We start from the raw sequence: 22,491 nt of genomic DNA on the forward strand, positions 1-22,491 counted from the left end.
CGCGCAGCAGCCTTCGCAGCCGTCTGCTTCCCCGGAGGAGCCGTCGGGGGCCGCGTCGTCAGTGGGCAGCAGCCGCCTGCCGCTCAGTGCCTCTCTTGCCTTCTCCGACCTCACCGAGGAGATGCTGGACTGCGGGCCCAGCAGCTTCGTGCGGGAACTGGAGGAGCTGCGCTCTGAGAACGACTATCTCAAGGTGGGGGCGCCGAGGGGGCAAGTGGGGCACGGGTTGTCATGGCCCCTTGGGCCTGAAGCACCAGCCAGCCACTTCCTTTCTGAACAAGCTGGGGAGAAGTCCCCAGACTCACTGGAGACCGCCCTGAGGTCTATCTAAGGCCCTCTCTCCCCTCTTGCCACTTTATTTGGGAAGCCTTCTACTGAAGATGGACTTGGATAGGACACTTCAGTGGGCCCTGATTTGGGGAGTGGGGATTTGGAGGATGCCTAGATAATGGGGGTGGGTAGGCAATGAGGGGCGATGGAACCCTGCCCCCAGGCCAGTAAGCTGTGGTTGTGGGTTGTGGAGGTTCTCCTTTCTGGGATAAGCATTGGTGAGCAGGCTGCCAGGGAAACCTGTGGCCATCCCCTGCCAGAGAGGCAGGAACACCATTCTGAGCCTTTATGCAGGGCTTCCCCAGCACAGGCTTGTCCCCGCCTGCCTTTCAGGGCGGGTCCAGTTTGAAAGCATGACATCTGGGAACATCCCCTTGGCTAGAATCCACTTCCGCCCAGTCTAACGGTCCTACAGCCCGAGAGGTTGATGTCATGGGAGAACCGGTTCAGAGGCAGCTTTCTAAGTTGCAGAGTATTGACTTCTGCCCTCTCTGCTGCAGGTCTTGAATACACCACTGCCCCACTGGACCCTCTTGATCACTGTCTATGACCTTTCCATGTTCCCAGTGTGAGGAGGAAAGCTGCCTTCCTGAAAGGGGCATTCCCTGAGGACGTGTGGGGGCCTGGGACTTTCCCTGGGGAACAGGCTTTGCCCTGGCCCTTTCAGTGCACCTGAGCACCTCTGGGTGTAGGCCAGCTTCCATTGCCTGTTACTGGCACCAGTGTTAGCTGTAGGGATAGTCCAGCCCTCATGTGTTGCCCTTGTTCTGAAAAGCTGGAATCATAGGCTTTACTGCTACTGGCCAGGCACAGTTTTGGAAGAGACTGAAATGTTGCCTGCGCTTGTCAGTTGATGGCTTGGCACAGCACCCAGAGTGCCCCTGGCTAGGAGCCAGGGAATTAAAAGCACTGTTGATTTATGTCTGCCCACAGCACTTTGCTGTGGTGCTTTTGGCTAAAGGTTTCTCCCTGCTTAGGAGTGTTGGGGTGTTCCTCAGTTGTGACTCTCACATATATTCAAAAAATGTCTGTAGAATAGGGTGGGTCTGTCTGAATAGGATAACCTATCCCTTCAGCCTCAGATCTCTCCTCAGGTCAGACCTCAGTTTCCTCACCTGTTAGGTGGGAAGATGAGTCTTCCCAAAGGATCCCTTCAGTGTTGACAATCAGGGGTTCTGTCAGCCCTTGTAATCTTCCCAAGCCACTGGTGAAAAAAGGGCAAGTGGAGGGTGGACAGGAGAGGAAAGAGGATGAACAGAAAGAGGACTTTTGGGGCCTGCCCTTTGGTTGCTTCCAGCTGCTTTCCGTGCTCTCTGCCTGAGCTGCTCCATCCCCAGATCCTGAACCCCTCAGCCCCACTGCTCACCTTGACATGCTTTGTGCCAGGGTCTCTTCATGCATCCACCCCTGTGGGCTCCTGTCCATCCTAGGAGGTCATCAGGTTAGAACCCCAAATCTGTCTGGGCCACCTGTGGCTGTTGAGAAGGGAAAGTGGTCCTAGGAGTTTGGCAGTTGAGCCCATGGTCTCACATGGTCCAGGGCCCTCCTGGGGACAGGCTGATGCCTGGATTAGGGCTGAGCCTCAGTTTCTACCATCTACTCAGTTGTTCAGGCTTCCTGTGTAAGTCTCAGACCACTATTGGAGCTGGAATCTGTAGCTTCCCCGACTGATCTTGGGCAAGTTACTTAATGTCTCTGGACCAGTTTTCTCATGTGTAAAAGTGAAGATCACACACATTTCACTCATAAGGATTAAATGAGATAATGTGTACAAACACCACTAGAGTACCTGGCATGCAGTAAACTTCAGATGGCAGTAACTGAGATTACTGCTGTTCTCAAGAGATACAGGGAGCACTTATCACATGTATTCTGTGGGTGTGTAGAGTTGATCCTCCTCCCCACCTGACACAGGCTGAGCTCCTCCTCCTAGCCTCTGGTTCATTCATTTATTCACTATTTATAGAGAGCCTTCTGGGTACTAGTGCAGCTCTTGGGGTACAACTGTGAGCAAGGCTAATCTGTCTGTTTTCAAGGAACCTTGAGGAGACCAGGGTTAAACAGTGGCCACAGGATAAAGCACAGTAGGGATCGTGATAAGGATGAAGAAGGGTACATGAAGGTAGAGCCAGGGCTCAGGGAGGCCAAGAACTGGGATGACGTGGAGCCAGCTGATAGGGAGGTGCAGTAAGAACATTCCAGGTGAAGGGAAGCTGGAAGAAGTTCCTTGAGTTCGAGAAAGGTGTTCAGGCCAGAGAAGGGAAGGAGATTGGTGAGAGAGGCGAGCAGGGGCCAACCATGCTCATTCTTTGAGAAGGGTACTTTTTTTTTTTTTTTTTTTTCAGTACTGGGGTTGAACTCAGGACCTTGCGCTTATGAGGCAGGCATGGCATCACTGAGCTAAATCCCTGGCCCAACTGGGCTCATTCTTGCTGTGAGCAAGAGCCAGTCCTTTGACTCCTCTTGAGTTTTGTTTACCCTGCTGCCAACCTCACAGAAGCAGAGTGAAGTCTGAACATGGCCCATAAGTGAAGGTCTTGGCCAGGGGGCATGGTTTTATTCATCCTGCAGATAGTAAACTGAGGCCAGAGCAGGGAAGGGACTTGCAGGGAAGGGAGTCTATGGATGGCCCTGTTTAAATTCATCTCCCAGCTTGGTACGAAGGGACGCTGAAGACTCTCAACCAGGACGGACTCTCCAGTGGCTGTGGATCTCCCGGATCTCCCATCTTGTGAGGCCCCGCCCTGAGGTCCAAGTGAGGATAGTGTAAATGGGACAATTCTCTCCCAGTGAAAAGACAGAAGGAGCTTCTACAGAGATGCTAGTGAGCTGGCTTTCATTATTCAGAGGCTGGATGACCTTGGATGTTTTGATGCAGATATAGGGTTTGTGGAAAGCAGCTTGTAAACAGTCCAGAATGTTGGTGGTTATGATTTCCCGAGGAATGTTTGGGGGAGATTTATGTGGTGGCTACAGATGAGCTGCCTGGCTTTGGGTCCCTGCTAGCCAAGAAAGTCTGAAGGTTGTTTTTTTTTTTTTTTTGGTACCAGGGATCAAACTCGGGTCCTTGTGCTTGCAAGGCACGTAGCAGGAAAGTCTGAAGGCTCTTGACTGTTGAAACTGTACATCTAGAGATGCAGCTTTATCTGCAGAGGAAGTACATCGACTGGGTTTGACTGTGCAAGCCCAGGTTGTGTGAAGTGCCCCATGACCACTAAAAGTTACCTGTCTACCATGTAGTGACTACTAGGCTAGGAACTCTCTGGTGGGATGGAAGAATCAGAGAGCTGGAACCCAAACCCCTAGCTTTGAGACCTGACTGTGCCATTTGCTGTGTGGCTATAGGTAAGTCACTTAGCCTCTATTGAGTTGCTTTTTTTCTGATCTTTATGCTTGCCTGGACAACCTCAAAGGATTGTTTTCAGCAATCAGGGAGGCATGAATAGACAAAACATTTTGCAAGCAGTGAAATCCTGCATCTCATGGATGAATCTTTATTACTTTTAGCCAATGAGCAGACAGGATGTCTGCCTGCATATTCATTCTTGGAGGATCTAGAGAAGCCAGGAGGATGGATTTCCTTAGCTTGAAAATATTAATAAATTAGGAGCTGCTCCAGGGACAACAGGAAGGCGTGATTGCATTCCCTGCTGTGTGTATGGCCCCTGGGAAACACCACCCCCCATTCTTCACATGTGTTTGAGGTGCTGGCAGCTAGATGTCTAATGAGAATGGCCCAGAGGAAGCACTATTGATCACACTTGCCATTGTACAGATGTGTAAATGGAGGCTCCAGGTCACACAGCCAAGATTCCAACCCCAGTTGGTCTAACTCAGGACCCTGTTCTTTCTGTAGTGTGACCAGTGCAGTGACATTCCGGTTGCTAAGTGTGTCTAGTCTGGGATATAGGTTGATGAGAGGACTCCTGTTGGGGGGTCAGGCTCTAGACTAAGATCTGTAGGGAACAAGGGGTGCATAAGACAGGATGAGGGCCCAAAGCCTGCAGGTAGGGGAAGGGGATGTGTGCTCATGTCCCCATATGAGCAATTGTGTCTTCTGCAGGATGAGCATACCTGCTCAGTGGTGAGGAAATATTAGTGTCCATCCTGGTCATCACCTTTCTCTAACCTGTTGCGCGTTCATTCATTCATTTTCCGAGTACTTCCCAGGTGCCAGGCTACCCAATAAGCACTGAATGTAGCTCTTCTGTTGCATGGGGGTGGGAAGCTCCATTGTGTCACTGGATGGGGAGAAGGCTGGTTCCTGCCCAGAGTCCCAGCCTCCCTATGGGACTGAGAGGTAGCCTGGAGGAGGCTGCTCCAAATCCTGGGACTCTTAAGGATCCTCAGCTGCTTGCCTATCACAGGGGGAGGGGAGAGCCCCTGCTAGATGGAAATGTGAGGCATTGGCTGTGTGGCCCGAGTGGATGAGGAGCTCCTAGGACTGCTAGAATTCCTTGCCGAGGAGCTGGGTACACACTGCCTTGCCCACACAAATACACATATGCATTCACAGCTCCAGCTCAGAAACCTCAGCCACTCAGTCTCACAGACTCATCCAGAGAAATGATGTTGGAGGCTTCAAAAATCATCATGGCACGTTGGGGAGGATCCGCACTGAGAGACCTACATAAATCTGTGTTCACGTGCCACTTCCTGCTGCCCACACCCTCATGTTACCAGATGGACACACACCCACCCACACCATCAGGGAGCCCCAGGCTTAGAAACAGCCTCATCCATGCATCTCACACCCCTAGGCACACTCAAATGTCCCAGAGATGGACATGCAGCCTGGAGATGCCATCAGATGTGTTGGAAGCACTCATACATACTTGAGCACACACACAGACCCACACAGATGTTAGACACATGTACCAGCTTTCATGGAAAGCCACAGTTCCACCTGTGCCAGGTGGCAGACACCTGCTTACCACCCAGGTGCCCCCACTGCCTCTTTCCCAAAGAGCAGCAGACTTGCATACTTACCTGAGGCTCAACAGACACCTCCAAAAACATTCACATAGATGTGACATAGGATCACATACACATGAGCAGGGGCACGAGCACAGATCATACAAATGTCAGACATGTAGTATTTGCAAAACCAGGGCATACATACACGTATAATAACACATGCTTATACATACCAGCTGTGGTCACACCGAGACACAGGAAATCCGGTTAGTTTCCTTGGAGCTGATCTGTACAAACTCCTACTGTTTTTTGCTGCCTTGCAGGCTTCCTTTCATGGGTGCTGGGAGCGATGAGGAGTATGGCCAGGAGGTTGATGTAACCTTTTGGATTTGAGGGTCCCATGAGCCAGTGGGGCAGGCTGGCCAGTCCCTAAATCAGGAGAAGCTGTGCCACACATCCCTGGCTGTGGCCAGGCACTTAGACCTGCGTCTAAACAGGGCTCAGTAAAATGGATAGAAGTCAGAGTTGCTGCCCAAGAGAGGAACTTGCCCTCAGGTGACTCTCAGCTAATCTAAGAGTTCCCTGTTTGCCCACTCTTTCTTTCTTTCCTGGGGGCTGTGGAGGGCAGTGCCACTCTCATCTGTAAAGGGTGCCCAGTTCTGGTCTGGAGATGATGAAGGAGGCCGGAGGAGGTGGTCAAGCAGTCAGAGGAGGGGCTGGGAAGAGGTCCTGGAGGAGGGGACATTACAGCTGGGGGGAGCCTTGGGGGGCCACCTTTGTGCCCAGCTCTGGGAATACTGCTGCCACGTTGGAAGAGCTCAATAAAATAAGTGCATGTGATTCAATGAAAGATAGATCAGGATGTAGAAATGGACTGCAGATTTGAAAAGAAGATCTGGAGATGGCCATGGGTGGGATTCCGGGGAAGGGAGTTGGGGCCACCTGGGTAGGGCACTGAATGGTGAGAGGGCTGCTTTGTGTCTGTAGCACTGAGCATAAGGAGACTGGCCTGACTCAGGATCCTGGAGAGAGAGAGACAAAAGGCTGTCAGTCTCACAGGCAATCTCTGTCTTTGGGGTCAGGTCTGGGAACTAACCTCACTTTGTCACCTCCTCCCTATTCATGGTCTTCCTGTGCAAGTCCCCTCATCAAGCTTCAGTCTTCCTGCCTGTAAAATAGGAATGCAGTCCCTTTCTTGCAGCACTTGGGAGGATTAGAATTCAGTTGTATGGCATGCCCAGCACTGTCCTGGGCCCAGAGGAAGGGAAGGAGCCCTATGTCCTGTGTAGCCTCTAAGTCAGAGGGAGACCTAAAGAGAGGAACCAGCAAGAGCGAACGGGCAGCTAAGATTCTTCCTGTGGTCCTTCCCCCGCCCTCCACGCCATGACCTCATCTACAGTCATATTCACTCCCCTTGGGTGCTGGGAGGAACTCAGGCTGGGGTGGGGAGAGAGAGCCAGACAATGGACTGATCTAGTGCTCACCGGGGCCTCAGGGCAGTGCAGCTTCTGCATTTTCTGGCTGCCCTGAGGGGTGACACGGAGTGGAGGAGATGTGAGCAGCTCAGAGTTAAGAGCAGCAGATCTGAGCTGGTGCCCTGCTTCTGCCTTTTCCTTTCTGAGCTTTCCCTTTCTGAGCCTCAGTCTTCTTACCTGTGAAACGGGGATAGTGATGGTGTTTGCCCTGGGTTGCTGTGAGGGTTAAATAGGAGAAAGAAGGGTGTCAGGAGATTAGGCTCGTTGGTCATCGTTCATACAGGCTCCACCCTCACTCATCCTCAGCATCACCTTGCTCTGGTCTGGGTCCTTGGCAGCAAGGCTTGTGCCTGGCTATGGATTTGGCTCTGTGAGCCTTGGCCAGGGTGGCAGCCTGGGAGGGTCGCATGGAGCAGGGCTCCAGGACACATCTCTCCCCTGTATGCCCCTCTCCCTGTCCCCTGGGTGCCTAAAGCTGGTGCCTCAGACTTAACGGGGTGCCTTTTCTAGCGGAGAGCCTCCTTGGTGTCTGCAAGCTAGGGCTAAGTGAACAGTCGCCCATTGCCTGGCCACAGAGAAGGCGGCCGGTTTGGGGTCCTCTAGCTGCATGGGATCAGCCTGGGCCTGCTTGCTCCTTGAGGTCCTCATCACTTGTACCAGCTTCTCCCTGCTGCCCTTTCCTGGTCCTGCCCTGAGTTGCGTGAGGCCTGTGTGGTCCTCCCACCCCGCTCCACCCAGGTTCTAGCCTGTTCCCGCTCCACATACAGCTGCTGCAGGCCTGTCCCTGTGCTCTTCCCACCCAACCTGTGCCCTGACAGCTCCCTGCTCTTCGCTAGGGTCCTCCTCCTTGTGTGTTCAGCAGCAGCTGCTCCGGCTCCTCGTGGGCTTCTGCCTTATACAGACACCTTAGATCTCTGAGGCTCCTCCTATCCAACTATGATTACATTATTAATCGGGAAGTTACAGGTTTCACACCAACCCTTCTTCCTTGTTATGCATGAAAGCAGGGACCTTCTGAGGTACATAGGCCCTTCCAACTACACAGGTATAAACCAAGGCCCAGAGAGGTTAAGATGCTTTGCCAGCAGTCACACAGCAAGTGGAACGAAGATGAAGGTTTTGTGGTGGTCTTTCTGGGATGCTGAACAGGGGGATGGCAGGAGGAGAAAAGGCTCAGATGCGGGGGTGTCCCAGAGGTCAGGCTGGTTAGCCCTGAGCCACCCTCTTGATTCTTGGAGCCTGATTTCTATTCCCAGAGACCTCACCTCCCTGCTCTATTAAAGACTTGGCTGCAGCCCAGAGACCATTGAGGGTTGTTTTCAGCATATCCAAAGCTGCTTTCCTTCCTGTTCACATGGTAAGGACAGCAGAGACACTGACAGGCACTCCCCACTGAGAGAGGGAGGCCTCCAGTGGGGCAGTGACCAGACAGCGCTTCCCTGCCCCCAACACACACACTCGCAGGCACACACACACTTGTGCACATATACACACACAGACACTGCTCCCTGACGGGAAGCACCTGTGTCTCGCACAGAGCAGCACAGACCTGGGAGGCTGGGTCCTGACCGACTGGGACCTTACTCTTTCTGAGCCTCCACTTGCTCCTCTGTAAAGTGGGAATAAGATAATAAATAACAGTACCCTCCTCTAAAAGGTCACTGTGCAAGAGGTGACTATTTGTGCTTGCCTGGTCTCTGTCTGCCACGCACCAAATCCTGGTAAATGTTAGCTATTGTCGTCTCTGTCCTATTTTAGGGACTCGGTCTAGTCTAATTTAGAAGAGCTCGACCGGGCCTGTATGCTGGCTGTGCCGCTCAATGTGTGACCTTGGGCAACACATGTGACCTCTCTGAATTCAAGGTCCTCACCTATTTGGGCACCACTCAGGGCATAAGGAGGAACCCATGGTGCCTGGTCCAGGCTCCAGGTTAACTGCTGGTGGTCTATGGTGTTGGAAATGTGGGGCCAGGATCCCCGCCTTCCCTCTGAGAAGCAGAACGCTGTAGGTCTCCAGGAGTGGGCAGCCTCCGTGCCCATAGCTGCAGGGGCATTGTGTGACACCGTTAGCCTGGCTGGTCACAGCCTACCTTCTTCAGGACCTTTGACCCTAAGTCTCCTAAACCAGAGCCCGTCTTCCACCCAGGGAGGTTAAGCTGGGTGGATTGAGCTCTGAGCTGGGAAACAGGAGCCCAGGGGCCCTTCCTGCTAGACACTGGGGTTGTCCTCGTCCCGCTCTAGGCCTCAGTGCCCTCTCTGAAAGGATGGAGTCGGTGGGTTCCCCTCCCTGGTGGCTATGCCGAGTGTTTACATTTGAGCTGAGAGGAAGTGGAGCCTTTTGAGGTCCCTCCTTGGGGTCCAGGTATGATGATCTCATCTGGAATCTTGAGAGACCCCTGGGAGACCAGCAGAAGGGACAGCAGATGGCTGCCTTGGCCTCTTCAGTGGGACTGGCACGCTGCTCCTGTGGCCACTGCTGACCCACCCTGCTGGTCAGTTCTTCTGGGGCTGGGATGAGTGGATGGGGCTAGGGCTGAGGACAAGTGGCCCAGAGCCAGGGTGGCAGATGGACAGGCAGCCTGGGCTTTGGCCCGAGGGAGGGACTCTGTGGGAGAAGGAGGACTGGGCAGGCCTCCTGTTCCTGTTCTGAGCCCACAGCTCAGCTCTGTCCTTCTGGGTCTGTCTGTCAGCTAGTTGGGCCCCTGGGGCCTGGGAAGAAACCATACATTTGGGTCAGGTTTGGAGGCTGCAAACCCTCAGTGTTGATGGGTTGGGGTCTGAAGCTTCCACAGACGCTAGCTTCACAGAATCAAAGAATTAGACTCATACAGGGCAATGCTGACTAGGAATGGCTTGCTGCAGTTAATGCAGTGGGACAGTCGCTCTGGCCCTTTAGGCCTCTCTGTTCATTCCACTGCTATTGTGCCACTGCTGTGTGTGCCAGGCATGGTCCTGGGCTCCACCTGTTTATGACATCCTAGTGGTAGAGACTTTCCACAAGCAAGCAAACAAACAAAATAACAACTATCACAAAAGCTTGTGATACCTACCGTGAAAGAAACCAAAGGTGTAAATGGACATAATAGGCCTCATGGGAGGTGTCTCCAAAGAAGTGGCATCTCTGAGGAGGTGGAGGGCAGAAGGCTGAGCTGCTGAGCAGAGATGAAGGGCAGAGAAATCCTGCAGAGGGAATGGTGGGTACCAAGGCTTGGAGGCACAAATCAGGGGACTTCTGTTGCGGGGAGAGCCAGAGTGGCTGGGATTTAGCCAAGGAGAGGAGGTGTGAGGCAAATGAAGGTGAGAGGTAAGCAATGATTAGGCCAATGGGAATGGTACCCCTGTGACAGAATTGGGGTTTCATTATGAGTGTAGTGAAAAGTCCACCACCATGGAGCTTTTGCTGTGCTTTGCTTATTTTTTTTTTTTTTTTTTTTTTTTTTTTTTTTTTTTTTTTTTTTTTTTTTTTTTTTTGGTCAGGGGGATTTGTGCGTGTGTGTGTGTGTGTGTGTGTGTGTGCGCGCGTGTGCACATGTGCGCTGGAGATCAAAGTCAGGACTTTGTACATGTGCAGCCAGTGCTGTACCACTGAACTACGCCCTAGCCCAGGTCAGGTGTATTGAGGTATAATTTGCATATACAGTAAATGAGTTTTAATAAATGTATTCCGATCTGTAACCATCTCCCTATTAATATAGAGGGCAGGGCTGTGTGTGGAGCTCAGAAGAGCATTTGCCCAGTGTATGCAAGGCCAAGGTTCCAGTCCCCGTCCCCAGCCTCCTCCCTTCAGAAACCTCATGTCCTATAGGTTCCCTCCCTGCCCCTCAGGGATGGCTGAAGGCGTTGCTGGGTTCAGACCACTCATCGTCACTTGCCGTGTTTCTGCAGAGGAACCTCACATTTGGTCACTTTGAATTCCTACAGGGCAAATTCAAGTGTCTGCAGTCACATGCAAGGGTCCCCAGAGGACCCTAAATCTAAACTTCTTTTGTCCTTACTGTATAGATTTATCATCGTAGGTTTGTGCAGGTTTCTCGCAGAAAGGAAGCCTTCTTAGAACATGTAAAATGTAGTTAGAAAGTGGAGCTCTGCTGCTCCTGCTTTTTGCCCTGATGGTGGACATGGGGTTTAGTATAGCAACTTGGACCCCCCAGAGGAGGCAGCTTTGGAGAGGACAGAGGTTCCTTCTTATTTTGTGTCATGGTCCCCTTTAACTCCTCTGCTGAAAGTGATTTTCAAGACACTGCTTTAACATGAAATACAAAGGAGACTCACTATATCAAAATAGTTATGAACATAGATTCCACAGTTATGAAATAGTAATATACATGTTTATTAGCTCATGAGCTCTCGTGGCAGATCTGTTAACTACTATAATTTCAAATACTGATGAGTGTAAACAATATTTTGACATTTCTGCAACAACTATTACGGGATATAAAAATATCTGTGATTACTTTTGGTGGCAAAGTCACAGGTGCTACTAACAACCCTGGTTTGTTTCTTGGGTTCAGAATAGAAGGAAATAGTAATTTTTAGTGAGAGAGGTGATGGCCAAGTTTACATACTCCCTAAGTCATGATTCAGGGTAGGGATCCTAAGGGTAGTGGTCTGTGTCTTGCCTGGAGGTCTTTGACCCCTCTGGGTGGGCTTGGGCACGGTCCACCATCTTCCCTGAACGTCTTTGAGGCTCTTCATCTGTGGAACAGGGATGAGCATTCCTGGCTTCCCTGAGCCAGGGCTTTCTACAAGGATCTGTGAGATGATTGTGATGGAATGAATGCCTTTGTAAACTGTGGAGCTGCCCTTCAAGCCTGGCTATTCTTAGCAGTAGTGTGAGCTCATCTTGGGCCCTTTGGCCTAGCCTGGACCCAGAGACTCTTCCTGACCAGTTCTCCAGGACTTCTGGGGACCAGCCATGGCAGGAGCAGCTCTTTTCTGAGAGGCTGCTTCAGGCAGGCAGCCCTTGGGATCATGGAGGTGGACAGAGAGAGAGGATTTTGTGGGCAGGGAGCGGAGGCTTCCTGGGAAAACAGACACAAGCCTCCCTCCTGGACTGGCATGAAGGTATGAGAACAACTCAGGATCTGCCCCCGGCTCCTCTGCTCCTTTGTAGTAGGCCTGGAACTAGGATTCGGAGAGCTCACTCCCCTGGCTGTGGAGAGAGACTACAGGCAGCAGCTGTACTTCTACTCAATCTTTCTTTAATAATTTGTCTACCTGTATTTTGCCCCGGGCCATGTTGGGAACCAGCCCTGAGGGAAGGCAGAATTGAAAACAAGACAAATCCAACCTAAAGTTATTAGCACAAGGTACCATAGAGGTCAATGTGGGGTCTGAATCAAATTAGGGGAGAATGTTCTGGAAGAGAGTTAGCCTCGTGAAGGCCATGTTAGTGTGGGACGAGCCTGGGTAAACCCAGAGAACACACAGCTACAATGCCCTGGCCCAGGGCTACTCATCCTATGTGGAATCCAGCTCTACTTCTCCTTTGCTGGAGCAGCTCTGGGAAACTTCTGAGCCTCCATTTCCTCATCTGTAAAATTGGAACATTTTCAGCTCCTGCCTCAAAGAGCTAGTAAGAGAATAATAATGCACATATGTACCTGGCCTGGGGCTGGAACTAGGAAGGAGTGACCTTGTTTCAGTCATGGTGGATTTGAGGGCTGGGGGTAGGGGCAAGACTAAGTGAGGAGACAGAAAACTACCTGCTTAACCCCATAGCAGAGTGGCCCGGCAGCAGAGTAGGTGTCCTATCCCTGTCCGCCATCTTCCCCTCCATTCCCTTTGCACTTTGGTTTGGAGAAAGGGTGTTCTTACAGAAAACTACCTGCTTAACCCCATAGCAGAGTGGCCCGGCAGCAGAGTAGGTGTCCTATCCCTGTCCGCCATCTTCCCCTCCACCCCCTTTGCACTTTGGTTTGGAGAATCAGGGTGTTCTTCAGGGGCAGCTCTTGGGGAAGAGAGGGCAACTTAAAGACAGGGCTTGTGGGCTGCACCAGATCTGTCCCTCTTTCCCAGTTTCTTTCTTTCTTTCTTTTTTTTTTTAATGGTACTGGGGATCAAACTTGAGCCCTTGTGCTTGCCAGGCAGGTGGGAGAACCACTGAGCCAAATTCCCGGCCCTATTTCCCAGTTTCTTTAGCATGGCCTTGGGCCCCCCACACTCTGAGGTGGGTACTGCCAGGTGGTAGGACCTTTTGTGTCTTTTGGTGGAAGATGAGATTCAGGGTTCCTCCCATGTTTGGAGAGAGACCCCACCAACCTTGCTCCTATAACCAGTTGGCTTCTCTTTTACTTCTGGTGGAGTAGAGGTCTGCAGGGCCCCTGGGCTGCCTATGAAGGAGCGGGGAAGCCCAGGCTCCCCCAACTCCCAGCAAACCGCACAGCTCCCTCAGTTAGGCCTGTCACCCAAGAGCTTCCCTAGGGTGGAGCCTGGAGGACTGAGGACCGAGGAGGATTCCTGGGCTCAGTGTGGCCTCTGAGGGTCCTGTCCTCCGGGGACTGTCCTTATGCCCGGCAGCCCCTTTCCCTGCCCCCACCTCAGGCCTGCAGTCGCCAGCTTCTGCTGCCCACATCCCAGCAGACGTCTGTGCAGGCCACAGGCTCGCTTTTGTCAACTCATTCTCTCCTGTGGGTCCGTGCCAGGAGGGACTGGCCCGCATTTTGCCTGCAGCTGGGAAGGGCCCCTCTCCCCAGAGGCCTGCCCCCCCATCTGTTTGTCAGAAATGGACTGTGGTGAAGGGCAGGCTTTGAGGAGACAGCTGCTCATATTCGGAGACCATTGGTTCATTCACGGCTTCAGTAGATGCTTGTTGAGACCCTGCCTGTGTCAGGCTCAGGGTGGGGGACTTGTGCTGAGAGATGAGTCTCTTCTCCTTTTAGGGGGAAGAAAAAATAGAAATCCCTTGGAGTTTCTGATTCAATAGGTCTGCTTTGGGTATGAGAATTTCTAGCAAGTTCCCCTGTGATACTGATGCTGCCTCTGTGATTCAGGGCCAAGTACAGGAACTATGTGTGGTTTATGTTTGCTGTATTTTCAAAACTGTCTTTATGATCGTGTTTTACTTTCATAAATAGAAAAATCAGTTACTGGGCTGGAGTTGTAGCTCCACAGTAGAGCACTTGCCTAGCATGTATAAGGCCCTGGGTTCAGTCCCCAGCATGACACACACAAAAGAAAAGAAAAGTCAGTTACTGAGAGATACGTTTCCCCAAAATGACTCCAGTGCTCTGGGTGTGGTCCTATGTGAAGAGAGGTCATCTTCCATGTTCTAAATGTTACACATCTGTTAACAGGTTCATGATGGGGCCGTGATTTTTATGTCCTGTTGAGTGGCATAGGACAGTCCCATCGGGTGGTACAAGCCACCCGATGGGACAGTCATGCAGGTACCACTGGTGGTTCAAGCCAGTGGGAATTGTTAATATTGCCCAGCATCATGACCTCGTGTTACATGCATTTCCCCTGGGCTCATTCTGGGCTCGAGGCCCACTCAGATGACCGCATCTTCTGCATGAGCAGGCACTGTCAGTATGACCAGAGGAGGACTAAGTGAGGTGCTAGTAAGCAGCACAGCTGGGATTTGAACCCAGGCCCACGTGGCCTCGGCTTGGATGCAGCCATCTGCTTGTACTTTCTGGGTGCTGCTTCCATGCTGCCTTACTCCAGCAGCTGAACCGGTCCCTGTTCCTCTCACTTCCTCATTTCCCCAGCTGATGTGCGTCGACTGTGCCACTTCCTTTTCCACTTCGGGTCCGTCCACTTGGCTTGGTGTTGGGTGGGAAGTCCGTGTGTATCTGGGGACGGTGGGAGGGTCCTAGTGCAGTGACTCTCCCACTGCTGCTGTTAGGATCACCTACCTTGGGGGTGCTGCTGAGTGCAGTGGTGGCGAATGGGTACTAAGCCCTTCGTTGACCATGGTGTGAGACAGCACCTGTGGGGTCAAAAGAGGTTGTTTGTCACCTCTGTCTTCCTCTCCTGGGTGCAGATCTGTCTGAGAAAGGGCCCCGGGAGCCAAGCAGATGAGTGCAGAGCTCAGTCAGCTTTACACTGCCAAGAAGCGGCCTACAGGCTACCACTGGGCCTTGTCCCCAATTATGCCCTGGGCCTTTCCCCTTCTCAAGGACACCTCCAAGCTGACTCCCTGGAGCCCTGCCTGTCCTTACCCTGAGGACAAGTGTGAAGGTAGGTTCCCACACTTGTCCTCCCCAACCTCCAGTCCACTAAGGCTGGGGCAAGAGATGTGGGGCCAGCCAGGAGTTGGGGGACACACCCTTTCCTCCTGGGGAAGCAGGAGGAACAAGGAATCTGAGGGCCTATGTTTTGTTTTATGTTTGAAACAGGGTTTCACTTTGTGGTCTAGGCTGGCCTTGAACTTGCTGTCCTGCCTCATCCTCAAGAGTGCTGGGATTACAGGCGTGAGCCATCATACCTGGTACCTGTTTTCTCTGGAGAAGGGGACTCCACCAACCATTGGGACCTCTAGCTCTCCAGATCTGACCCACTCTCCAGAGTGGTCTCTCTGCTTTGGGGCCCCTCATCCCGCACCCCAGTTCCATCAGTGCCAGCCTTGGGTGCTTTCTCTGGCAAGTCTTCATCCCTTAAGACTCAGTTTCTGTTTTCATTCTGTGGACTTGTTTAAGCCAGTCAGCCACAACAGGCTGACTCTTTTTACCGGTTGTGAGATAATAACTGTACATCTCTTCTCCCCTCTTACACAGAGTGTCTGATGATCATTTTACCTTGGTTCTTCTCTTTTTGTCTTTTACCTAACTAGCACACCTTCATTTGTTCAGTTAATCCTGCTTGGGAGTTTACAGTCTGCTAAGCTGTGTGTAGGGTGTGGTGGACTGGGCACGTGGAGCAGCCTTCTAATATCTCACAGTCCCTGGGAGACAAACTTAAAGAATTTCAGATGCGTGAATCACTACAAAGGAGAAGTAAGGGATATCTGGGAACTGGTGGCAGAGGAAGTGAGGTCACCCCCAACACACTGAAAACCCAAACCCAGACTACTCAGCCCTTCGGGCCCCTGTGTGGTGACTCCCATCTGGTTTCCTCGCATTACCCCTTAGCTGCTTTGGTGTCCTTGCTGTATCTTGACACATTGAGTTCTTTCCTGCCTCAGAGCCTTTGCACACTCTGTTCTCTATGCCCAGAGTAGTCTCTTTTTGGCTCTCTCATATTCCGCCTTTAGAGTTGGGCTCTGTGACATGTCCCTAACATAGTACCTAAACCACCACTCTATTATATTACCCCTATCGCTATGCCTTTTATTTTATTTTTGCCTCCCTAGCACTTAACAGTATCTGGATTTTTATTTTTATTTTTTAATTTACGATGTGTTTTCCCAATGAGTCTTGGGGCAGAAGACTCCCCCACCTCCTGCCCCTGAGTTTAGCACAGGACCTGGTACATAGTCAGCACTCAAACGTTTATGGAGTATGCATCCATTTCCTGCTGCTGCTATAACAAATCACCACACATTCAGTGGCTGTGCCAGTCATCACTGTGACGGAATACCTGAGATAATGAAGATAAAAGGAAGAAAGATTAACTTTAGCTCACAGTTTCTGTCCATTGTTGCTTGGATCCATCAATGTGAGCGTGTGGCAAAGCAGAACATCGTGGGAGAGGAGGCTGCTCACCTTGTGATAGGAAGGGAAGAGAGAGGGAGAAAGAGGCCAGAGTTCAAGGGCACACCCAGCAGTGACATAACTTCCTTCCGTTGGGCCTCTCCTCCTAAAGGATCCACCAGCTTCCGGTGGTACTATAGGCTGGTGACCAAGTTTTTTGTTTTGTGTGTGTTTTTTTTGGTACCGGGGATCAAACTCAGATCTCTGTGCTTGCGAGTCAGACAGTGGAACCACTGAGCTAAATCCCCGGCCCACCAACTCTTGAGTTCATGGCGTTTGGGCAACATTTCAGATCCAAACCATTAATTAACAGTGGCCTCAGGCTGTGGATTTAGCTCAGTAGTTCCACTGCCTGTCTTGCATGTGCAAGGTCCGGAGTTCAATCCCCTCCCTTCAGATTACCATCCATTTCTGGAAGTTAAAAGTCTGAGAATCAAGGGGCTGGCAGGGCTACATTCCTTATGAAGTCCCTGAGGGAATATGCTTTCCCTGGCCTTTCCAGCTTCTGCTGGCAGCCTGTAGTCCTTAGCTCATGGCCCTTCCTCCATCTGCATAGCATATCACTGTAGCCTCTGCTTCCACCCGCAGGTAGTCTTCTCTCACTTGTCTCCCCTTAGAAGGATCTTTGGGATTACATTGGGCCCACCCACATAATCCAACATGAAAACAACGTGTGTTTAAATTTTTTAAAATTTAATGCAGTAAAGAGCATGTTACTATTAACTCCTCTCAGAATATTCATTCGCCCTTGCTTCAAACACACTTATCCCATTGTTCTTGGCGCTTTCTGAAGCCTTTCTGAAAGTTCTCTTTCGTGAGCTGTCATGGCTGCCTTGATGTCCAGAATCGATTCAAAACATTTACTTCTCATGATCATTTTGACTTTGAGGAAGTGCTGGAGGTTGCATGGCACCAGACCCAATGAATAAAATGGATGAGGATACAACAGTGTTTTTATAGGCTTGCCTTTCCATTGGGATGGCGCTCACCAGAAGCGTTTTGCTATATTTTTTATCATAACTCAAAAAGACACTCATGAAAGAAGACTTCCATAACTATTTCAGAAAGTGGCAAGAGTGAAGGTTTAAGTGTTTGAAGTAGGGGGATTGATGGCAAAGTGTCTTTTACAGTAAAAATACATTTAAAAATTTTAAATGCTATTTTATCAGCCCATGTAATCTCCTTCTAGCAAAGTCCTTAACTTAGTCATATCTGCAAATCCCCTTTGGCATTGTAAGGTAACATAGTCACAGTTCTGAAAGTTTGGGTGTGGATATCTTTGGTGCTGCTACTCAGCCTGCCACGCTCAGGCCCCTGTGTGCCAGTTCAGCACAGGGTATGGCAGGCAATGAGGTACCCCGGCCTCTACCATGGGACTCAGCCATTTGACCGTTCCTTTTTCCCACAGGATGAGATTGAGGAGCTTCGGGCTGAGATGCTAGAGATGCGGGATGTCTACATGGAGGAGGATGTGTACCAGCTGCAGGAGCTGCGGCAGCAGCTGGACCAGGCCAGCAAGACCTGCCGCATTCTGCAGTACCGGCTGCGCAAAGCCGAGCGCCGCAGCCTCCGTGCTGCCCAGACTGGCCAGGTGGATGGTGAGCTCATCCGAGGTCTGGAGCAGGATGTCAAGGTGAGCCCCTGGGCCTCCCTCAGCCTTCACAGGTGATCTTGTTGGGGCTGGGGCCGTGAGCCTTATTGGGGTTCAGGTTAGGCCTGTGGCTCGCTCCTGTGTGGAGGGCCTCAGTTTTCCCGTCTGCAAAATGATGATGATCCCTGATGAACCAGCAGGCCTTTTGCGAGGGGCACTTGAAAGTGATATCAGAATGTGAATTCTATTAATAGCAGCAACTATTTATTGGGTATTAGCCATGCACCTGGTGTTGGGCTCCAGGTGTCCTTGTGCACTTCTGTGGCAATTTCGTGAAGTTGGATTAGGTTGGTTCAGGTCTTAGCTCTGATATGCCCAGATTTGTGATTTGGAGAATGTTACCTATGTTTCAGTTTCCTTCTCTGTAAAATGCATATAAAGACAGCTCCCACCTCACAGGGTTCTATGAAAATTAAGTGAGATAATATATATAAAATGCCATTATAAGCACTAAAAATCATGAACTGTTGTTATGTCCTTTTTTTGAACAAGGTTCAGATATAGGAAGTACCTGTCCAAGGTCACAGTCGGCCCCTGTGGAGGTGGAAGAGCCCAGGCCCATCAGTCTCCCAAGCCTCAGGGTCTGGCCCACTGCTTTCCCTTCAGGAAGCAGGGGAGGGGCTGCGGGAATAGCAGGTGGGGCCTACCTGGCTTGTCTGTGTAAGCCCTGGTCTGGGACTGAGAACTCCTTGGGGATCCCACACCACCTTCCTCGTTTCGGAACTGAGCCCAGTGAGGGCTCAGCTGTTGGAGCTGGGGCTGGGGGCTCCTGGCACAGCCTGGGGGTCCTCGGGGATCTTCTTGCAAGGCTGATTTCTGAGTTGAGGCCTGAGGGAGAAGTGAGCCTGTGCCAGGGGGAAGAGGAGAGTGCTCCAGGGAGATTGTCTGTGCCAGGGCCAGGGGAGCAGGTAGGATGGGGAGTCAGCACATACTTATATCCAGGGCAAACCCTCCCACTCACATCCTATGCTAGAATGCACTGGCAAATTCAAGGCTCAGAAATGGACTATATTAATTAAGGATCATGAGAGCTGATTTCAGAGGGGACAGAGAGGGGAAGTTGCAGTGAGGGCCCACACAGTGCATGCTGTTGCACCCTTCGTTATCTTTTCTGTGGGCAGTGGGGACATGCAGGAGGAAACTGATCTCATTAAGAAGGGTGAGTCTCCAAGTCCAAACGGTACTTCTGTCTGAGAGGGCATAGCCCCCAGGATAACTGGCTACACAAAGCTCACATTCCAAGCGCTGCTGGCCTCCGTGGTGTGGAGAATCACTTAATCCCAGGGGTTCAAGGCCAGCCTGGGCAACAGAGATGCTGTCTCCAAAAAAAAAATCCAAGTGCTGGCTTGGGAGGAGCAGGGCGAGTGGGGTGGTAGAGGAGAGTGTGTGGTGGTGGGTATGATTGAGCTGGAAAGGCTCAGACAGAAATTTCCGTTTGGGCCTGGTTCCCTGAGGAATTCTAGGAGTGACACAAAAATCAAACTGAAGGGCTGGGGATTTAGCTCAGTGATTCTGGCAACTGCCTCACAAGCACAAGGGCCTGAGTTCCATCCCTGGTACCAAAAAAAAAAGAAAGAAAGAAAGAAAAAAGATCAAACTGAAGAGAGATAGAGAAGAGGGGTTGGAGAACAGGCTGGGGCCCTGGCTGCTGCTGGCCCAGCCTGCCTGGGGGGCGGGGCGAGAGCAGCTGGGGGTGTGTGTGTGTGTGTGTGTGTAAGGGGGTTGGTTCTCAGGAGTCTGGGTGAAGGGGTGGCCCCATCTGTTGGGATTTGAACTAGCCAATCAGCATCAGTCTTGCCCCCTCCTCTCCTTCCACCCACCCTGCAGCTGCAGCGCTGAGCTCATCCTCTGGCTTCCGCCTGAACTGGCCACCTCTGGCCACCACCCTTCTCCCAGTGTTCAGGGTGTTCTGGATCCTTTTTGGAAGTCCTTAGAATGCTGACTTCCCTGGCATGGCCTGGAAGGACCAGATGCCCCAGTGGGGTGGCCTGTAGGGGAGGCCCCAGGGCCTATCAATAACATGTTCCCTTCCTAAGACACCAGTGTTGCTGGGGAAAATGTTCCAGCTTTGGGTTTTATTCCTGGGTGACCTATGCAGGCTGCCCACCTCTTCTTTGAGCCTCAGTGTTCCCTCATCTGTAAAATGAAAGTGACATTCCCACCCTCCTGGGGTTCTTGGGAGAATTCATGACACAAAACCCAGAATGTTACCTGGCTAGGGGTGCTCCATAGCAAGAGTTCCCGTCCATTTTGCTGAGAATCAGAGGTGGCAGCACATCTTGAAGCCTGAGGTCTAGGAGCCAGTGTGCCAGGGAGCTAGGGACCAGAGCCTGTTGGTAGTGTTTGGCAGGAGCTGGGCTGGGCACTATAAACAGTGACCTCATGGCTGAGGGCCTTTGTTTGTGCTTTGGGGATTTGCTGTGGTTTCCGGAAGCTGAAGCTGCCTCTCCTCCCTTGGTATCTCGGCTCCACTACTTTGCGGGTAGCTGAGAGGATCAAATGAGACAAACATGTGGGGCCCTTCAAGCACCTGCATAGTAAGCCCACTGTTGGGGCTTTTTAGAATCTTACAGTAATATGATATGTCTTCAAGCTTTGTTCCTATAACAGGATCAGGTTGAGAGCAAGACTTTAGAGATGATCCTTTGATTTTAATGTTTGGTAGCTTCTTAACTGTGACCTTGGGCAAATGACCTTTCCTCTGAGCCTCAGAATGGGGATAATAAAGTGCTTGGGGTGGTGGGGGAGGATGAAGAGTACTTGGTAAGCACTTGGGGAAGAGCTAGCCGATTCGGGAAATCGCCTGTGAAGGTTCAGAATCCAGGACCACTGAGGATTGGGGAGAGGAAGGGGAAAGCTCGGGCTACTGCCGGAGCAGTTGGCAGCAGCAGTGCTTTTACTCCCTTTAGCCTCCAGGGCGGGCACAGAGAATTACAGGGTTCTGTACCATGGGCTCTTTTGTCCACACTGGACTTCTGCAAGCTGCCTGGGCAGTCTTTCTTGATGTCTTAGCTCTGGGGGTGGAGCACATGGGGACACAAGTCTATGAAAAAGGGCACAAAGGAAGAAGATCCAGGAATTTACTTGGATCGTTATTTCTTGGTGAGGACCTGGTAGCCTCTCCAGATGGAGACAGTGGTGGAGGTGGGGCAGCCCTCGTGTAGGGAGGAGCCAGCCCTGGTGGGAACAAGTTCAGGAGAGGACAGTGGGAGGGCAGGTGCTGCTCCCACATAAATTCAGTCACTCACTCCTTCCTTTTCCTCACTTTTTATTTGTTGGAGCCTGGGATTTGTCTGTTAATCCAACAAGCATTTTTCAGAACACAGAGATGGAAATGGGCATCTCTGTGCAAAGTTTGTAGTTTCGATCTCTATACCCTACTATTCCTGCCTCTGGTGCCAAAGACAAATGAATGAGTAAAATGTTGATCAGAGCAGAGGCTTTTCCTAGATGATCTAATAGCCCTGAGCTGGGGTTATGACCAGAAGCCTAGGGCTGAACATGTCCAGCAGAAGTCTGGGTTGGGTTAAGGTGGATAAAATGAATACACAGCCAAACCAGTAATGTCTTTAAGATGAGGTCTCACTACATTGCTCAAACCTGGCCTTGAACTTGCGATCCTCTTGAGTAGTTGGGATTGCAGGCATCTGCCACTGCACGCAGCAAAGGCAATAGTCTTGACAGTGCAGTGAAAATCTTTATCTTAGGCCAGAGATTTAGCACTGTGGAGCTGTGCCTGCCTCACAAGCACGAGGTCGTGAGTTTGATCCCCAGTACCAGAAAAAAATTCTTCTCAAAAATGTTTGTCTTGATACCACCTTGAACTTGTGGCCTTTCAGCAACTGGGAATAGTTCTTAAGTATTTCACACAATCAAAATGGGTCAACCAAGTTCATGAAACTGAAATAAATTTAACTTTTTTTTTTTTTGTACCAAGGATCAAACTCAGGACCTTATGCTTACAAGGCAGATGGTGGAACCACTGAGCTAAATCACCAGCCCAAACTTAACTTTTGTAATGCATTGAATAGTATTAGTTGTTGAATTGTTTTTCTTGTACTTTTTGAATGCATTCTATGTTTCAACCACCCGCCCAAGAATTATCCTCACAGCAGCCCTCATGAGTATATTCTGTCAGGCTCCTTTTGCCATTGACCAGACATTTGTCCTGGGTCACACAGCCAGTACTAATGCATACAGGCTTGAATCTAGTTTTCCCTTTGCACAGTCCTGTCTGTCATTGAGGGATTGCTTACTCTACTTTATGGATGAGGAATTTTTGGTAACACAGAGAGGCTGTGGAGAAGCTCCTGGGCTAGAAGCCCAAGGAGATTTTTAGGGCCTGAGGGGACACTGGGCAGTGGAGGGAGGAGTGGCAGTGCCCAGCTTCCTTTCTGGCTGTTGTTTTTCCTGGCCTGCCTCACACACTGCCAGGGGGTCTGTGCTGTGCTGGGTCTGGGCCCAGGCAGAGGGCAGAGCTGTG

General features: G+C 51.1%; 1 protein-coding gene and 1 long non-coding RNA gene across 3 annotated transcripts in view; one reads left to right on the forward strand and one right to left on the reverse strand.

Moving 5' to 3' along the window:
* Soga1 (suppressor of glucose, autophagy associated 1) overlaps positions 1-22,491 on the forward strand; it is a 66,577-nt gene that overhangs the window by 4,116 nt on the left and 39,970 nt on the right. Inside the window, exons 1-2 of one of the 2 annotated variants that reach the window (XM_010640019.2) lie at positions 9-193; positions 17,766-17,990. In XM_010640019.2, coding sequence (XP_010638321.1) covers positions 122-193; positions 17,766-17,990 — 297 coding nt within the window. In that variant the 5' untranslated portion in view covers positions 9-121. Of the gene's footprint in view, positions 1-8; positions 194-17,765; positions 17,991-22,491 lie in introns of those variants that run through there. The other variant, XM_033766995.1, reaches the window with a different exon arrangement.
* Positions 11,147-14,654, reverse strand: LOC117287223. The gene is made up of 3 exons (XR_004518433.1): positions 14,582-14,654; positions 12,550-13,596; positions 11,147-12,427 (listed from the first exon to the last, which is right to left on the reverse strand). It is a non-coding gene; the product is annotated as an uncharacterized LOC117287223 (long non-coding RNA).

The sequence above is a fragment of the Fukomys damarensis genome, unplaced genomic scaffold, assembly GCF_012274545.1.
Source record: "Fukomys damarensis isolate Sample0158 unplaced genomic scaffold, DMR_v1.0_HiC HiC_scaffold_22, whole genome shotgun sequence".
NCBI lineage: Eukaryota > Metazoa > Chordata > Mammalia > Rodentia > Bathyergidae > Fukomys > Fukomys damarensis.